At 36.1% G+C, this 5,371-nt stretch overlaps 1 protein-coding gene across 2 annotated transcripts; it reads right to left on the minus strand.

Annotated features, from left to right (window-relative positions):
- Positions 1–382: 382 nt before the first annotated feature.
- LOC107732574 (retinol dehydrogenase 12-like) lies at positions 383–3,353 on the minus strand. 2 transcript variants are annotated; one of them, XM_016543934.1, is made up of 7 exons: positions 3,275–3,353; positions 2,490–2,605; positions 2,173–2,328; positions 1,922–2,026; positions 1,469–1,678; positions 1,194–1,386; positions 383–1,080 (listed from the first exon to the last, which is right to left on the minus strand). In XM_016543934.1, the coding sequence occupies exons 1-7, from the start codon at positions 3,295–3,297 to the stop codon at positions 978–980; spliced, it is 906 nt and encodes a 301-aa protein (XP_016399420.1). In that variant the 5' UTR covers positions 3,298–3,353; the 3' UTR covers positions 383–977. The 2 variants fall into 2 exon arrangements, with proteins under 2 accessions (XP_016399420.1, XP_016399421.1); XM_016543935.1 differs by lacking the exon at positions 3,275–3,353 and having other exon boundaries at positions 2,173–2,339; positions 2,490–2,564.
- Between the last annotated feature and the right edge of the window lie 2,018 nt (positions 3,354–5,371).

Raw genomic sequence — 5,371 nt, forward strand, 5'->3', positions numbered from 1 at the left:
ATTTACAATGAATAATTGAATAATTTTTTTCTTAGGTCACATGAAACACTGACAAACACAATAGATCCATGGGTAAACCCATTTGGCAGTATGTTATCTGTTAAACTGAAAATATTTGTTATTTCAATTGGTTGATTATTTTGAGTTTTTTAGTGTCTACAGTTTACATTTAATAAAATGCAGTTTTTAATGCAGTATTAATATCATAGCATAATATCCTGGGGAAGAGCGCAATGTAAAAATCTGATGTACAGAAATCAATAAGTGTAACACAGGCAGCTGTCATCATTATCACATTAAATGTGATTCTTTTTATTGTGCTGATATCAAATAAAATTGCATCACCTCTACAAATGATCTATTTTATTAAACTGGTTAGATTAATTGATTTATATAGGTGTTATATACTTACTTCCTTCAGCACAAAAGTTGTTGTTTAATACACATGCAGACATTTTCCTCCACTGATTTACATAATTAAAACTCACAGATAAAAAAAAAAATCAGAGAAATCAACAAAGCAAAAAGACAGACAGCTCCTGGATCTGGACAAATTAGCTTAGTTCCCAAAACACTGTTGTTAAGCAGTGTGGGGTTTAAGGAAATATTGCCTGTGGAAGGTCAACCAGCTGAAATTGACTTTATTTCCAGTGTATGGGAATTGTTACATGCTCACCGTATAATGTAATTGCCTATATCAGAGCCTAGACCACTGTGGCCGATGGATTTGGTAATGCAAATGGAGATTTAGTGAATGAAAAAAAGAAAAAAAAAAAAGAAAATAATTATTCTAAATAGAAATATTGTTTGACATCTAACTTTGAAAAAAAAAAAAGAAAGAAATATTTGTTGATGAGGTTTGTGTCATGACTTTTTTCTTGGGTGTTCATGTTGGAATTAATTGCAAATAACAATAAGTAATACAAGTTGGGTATTTCATGATGGGTATACTGAATTGTCCATGGAAAACATTGCGTTCAGTTCCATACTATTTCCAGCATTTTGCAGCTGAGCTCCCAAAGTTTCTCAGCCATTTCATCATCTCTAGCAGCTCTGGTGCATCTTGACGGTCTGCAGTTGCTTTAGAAAATGGGAAAGGAATAGACAGAAAAAACAATTCATTATGGGTTCCAGTCAGTTTATACGTGTTGCCTCTGGAACTGTATTTAATGCAGTATGACACAATTCAATACCTGTAGTAAGCACCACTCTCTTTGTCTAATTCTGGTTGTACTGCACAGTAGATGGTAGTTTGTGCTCCCTGCACTGGGGTCTTTGTGAAAGGTCTGACAACCTTCCACATGATTAGAAGTCCGAGATTCATATGTCTTTTAAGTTCTGTCTGCACAATTCCTGGATGGACTGCATATGCCGTAACACCTGTGTCTGAAGATACAATTAATGATACGCAAAAGTATGCCAAAATGTCCCATTTATTTAACCTTCCATATTTTTAAAGATCACTTACCCTTGAGTTTTTTGGCCAAGGAGCGAGTGAAAAGGATACTGGCCAATTTACTCTGACCATATGCCCTCCTACTGTGGTAATTCCTCTCACTATTGATATCATCAAGTGCTATTGTGCCCCAACTATGAGCCATGGAGGAAAGGTTGATGATTCTTGAGGGGGCAGATCTCTTCAGCAGATCAATCAGCAGGAAGGTTAACAGGAAGTGACCTAATTGTGTCACTTATGTCAATTACGTCACTTACATACAAGTTTATGTAATAGTACAAAAACACGATTCATATACCATAAGTCTGCACCATTAAACATGCAGCAAGTCAAGATATTAAGCAAAGATAAAGATATGTAAAGGAATATTATTGTTAAAATATGCATTATATGTTAAAAGAGGCATCAAAGAAGAGGTCTGTGACACACTGCGCTTGAATGAATAACACATGAAAAACACTTTACCTAAGTGGTTGACACCAAACTGCATCTCAAAACCATCTGCTGTCTTAGAGTAGGGACACATCATGATCCCAGCATTGTTAATGAGTATGTGAAGTGCTCTCTCCTCTGTAAACAAGAGGGTTTTAATAATTGTTTTGGTCTGTTGTAGGAGGCACATTGGTATTTTTGAGTAAATTACTTCAAGTTAAAACATTTTTTGGATCAATTACACATTCAGATTTGGATGTAAAACTCTTTTATTAATCACTTACCATTGTTGATTACCTCAGCAAATTCTCTGATTGATTTGGTGTCAGATAAGTCTAGATTCCTGATCACTATGTTTTGGTTCCCTGAGTCCTCCATGATCTCTTTATGTGCTCTTTCTGCTTTCTCAAGGTCTCTGCAAGCCATTATTATCCTGGCCCCTGTGGAACAACTCCAAAAACCATGACTTTTATAATTGGTATCCTAAATAAATTTGTGTAACATACATTTCATGTTTTTTTTTTTTTGTTTTAGTTAGTTTCAATCTGATTTACATTACAAAGGCTGGTAACTGCACACAAGAATAAGATAAATGTGATACCGCGTTTTGCCAGGTCTCTTGCGGTTTCTTTTCCAATGCCAGTATTTGCTCCAGTTATAATGACTGTTCTGCCATCGAGTCGAGTGCTAGATGACCACTGGCCACCGAACATTTCTCTGAGCAAATGCATCATAAATGTAAGTTAAAGGAACAGTGCACAAATTACAGACTTTTCATTTTCAGGCGAACTTCCTTTAACAGTCATTTCTTAAAGGGGTCCTATTATGCATTTTCACTTTTTCAACTTTAGTTAGTCTGTAATGTTGCTGTTTGAGCATAAAAAACATCTGCAAAGTTTCAACGTTCAAAAGACTGGGGAGAGAGATGTTGCAATAATGTAAAATATGTGAAAAATAATGTTTTTCGAGCAACCTAGTATGAGAGCCTGTTCTAGTACACCCCCAAAACAAAATCAAGACTTTGTAAAAGAGCATAATAGGACCCCTTTAACAAAAGAGATACAACAAATGGGCCAGGCCTTTTACAATGTACACATGTCCATTGAAACATAACCTCCATGGTGCACAAGAAAAGGGAATTAATCTCTTAAAATAAGAGAATGAGTAAATAAATCAATAAAAAAACAGTACATAAACAGTGGCAGATCTAAACTATCTGGAGTTTGTACAATACTCATGATATAAAATATGTCTGAACCAAACTAAAACTAAAATATGAATTACTGTAGCAGCAATAAATAAAAGTTGTGCGATAGCATAATAAATATCTTCTTTTATGAAATTTTAGTAATGTCAGTTTAGTCAAAACAGAAATTATAAACCTACCTCAGAGTGTATATGTTGGACATCTTGCTTAATGCAAAGATTCTCTAAAGACAACACATGACTTCCCTCTGGAGTTGTTAGTAGATACTGCACATAAAGACTGCACATTGTTTAATGTGAGCAGGGGCGTGTCTACGTGGTGGCCAGGGGTGGTACCGGCCCCCCCTGAAATTTGGCTGGCCACCCCAGGTGCCCCCCCTACCAGATGTCATTGGTGTGGATTAGAAATCGAACAGACTAATCCACAGCTAATCGGTTTAAAGCACTAGAGACAGATCTACTGTTAATTCAGCGTGAATGCATTCCTCGTGGATTCTGGAAACTTGCTGCAGGTGTTTAACCTGAATAACCTAAAAATATACATACACATTTAAAGGTGCCATAGAATGCATTGATACAATATTTTAAATTGTTCTCTGATATCTACATAGAAGGTATGTGGCTTAGGTAAGGGCAAAAATTCTCCAGAAACGGTTTTACATGTCCATTTGCAACCCTAGGATTACCTTATTTGGAAGGGTCATGGATAATAATATTGAGCTCTGATCTGATTGTTTCACAGCGGCTCCTGTCCGGTGTGAACGATGGAGAGATTAGGCATCCAACCGTATATGTTTGAGCCTGTATCAGACAAAGATACAGATTTTGCAAGAATGTTTAGCGTCCGTGGTATGAACATGACCACTGCGAGACGCTGGCGGAGTGAACGAGGCTTGGGAGAGAGGTGTGAGTGAGGGCGCGGACGCAGCCTTTGTTGCCAGATCCAGCTGTTATAAGCGTTTTTGGACTTGTCTTTTCCACTTTTTTTTTACCCTTTAGAAAGTTAATAAAGTAGGACGTTGCAGTTTAGGGTCAGCGATATCTTTATCTTATCTTAATTGCAAAAGATTTGAAATAATTTCGGTTTATTTGTATTTATTTATCGGGTTTTGTTTGTTTTAATAGCAATAGCTGGCAACACTGCATCGATGATTCGGCTGTGCAGGTCAGGTGTTACGAGATTTTTGGTTTCCGAGATTTTCGGTTTCAGTGGGCGGAGCATACATGAATATTCATGAGTTGCCCGGACATGCGCGTGGAACTGAGTGAGAATTTCAGCACACACTCCTTGTATCTCAGCAGGTTTAATGGAATTTTTAAAAAAAAGAAAAAGGTAAATATATTTACAGTGTTGCACAAACTACATTTGTTTATCATTTCGTAACAGTTTATAATGTTTTTATTCGTTTACAGTGCACGTTTTGTGCAGTCGTCCCTGACTGAATGATTGCAGGCATTCTTTTTGTAATGTTAGGATAAAGCACAGCAAACTTCAGCTAGTTGTAGCCTATACATTGATTTCAGTTCTTTGTGCTCTTCATTTGTAGCTTGCGATGCTTTAAAACTGTGTCTGTTATTAGTTGTTATCATTTGTTGAATACATCACTGCCTGCAACAAATGAAATAAACCTATATAAACGTATCTGTGGACATTTAGGCCTATGTATATCTTTTTGTATACTGGTGTGTGATGATCCAGGTCTTAACTTACCCCGTTCAACATTCTCCATGTTGTCTGGTTGTGAATTGTCTGCTGTCTGGTTGTAAACTATGATACAATCATACACTGCTGCAAAAACATGTTGCTGAAATTTCTTTCTTTTTTTCATGTTTCCAATGTAAAATATTTAAACATGTTTACAAACAAATGTAAATTTACAAATTAAGATTAACACAAGGTTTATGGTTCCATTTGCACAGTGAAACCAAAAATCCCAGAACACCTGGATGATTACAGCTGGTTTCTAATAGTAGCACAGATCCAACTACCATTTCATTTATTTATTTCTATGCTCTTCTGTTACCTTTTAAGTTTTGAAACTGTCATCTTCTGGCAATGAATGAAATAACATTCACCACCATATCAGTGGCCTAATAAACATTTTGCAACCTACACTGATGTTATTCTGTGTCATCTGTTCTTTGACCATGTGTTGCACTGTACCTGGATGATACACGATGATCATTGATACAAATGCATGGTCTATTTTGATGCACAACAAACACTCATGCAACATTATTTATAGGCTAAGTCATAAAGTTTCACAAACATATATA

The sequence above is a fragment of the Sinocyclocheilus rhinocerous genome, unplaced genomic scaffold (genome assembly GCF_001515625.1).
Source record: "Sinocyclocheilus rhinocerous isolate Xijiao unplaced genomic scaffold, SAMN03320098_v1.1 scaffold1420, whole genome shotgun sequence".
NCBI classification, from domain to species: domain Eukaryota; kingdom Metazoa; phylum Chordata; class Actinopteri; order Cypriniformes; family Cyprinidae; genus Sinocyclocheilus; species Sinocyclocheilus rhinocerous.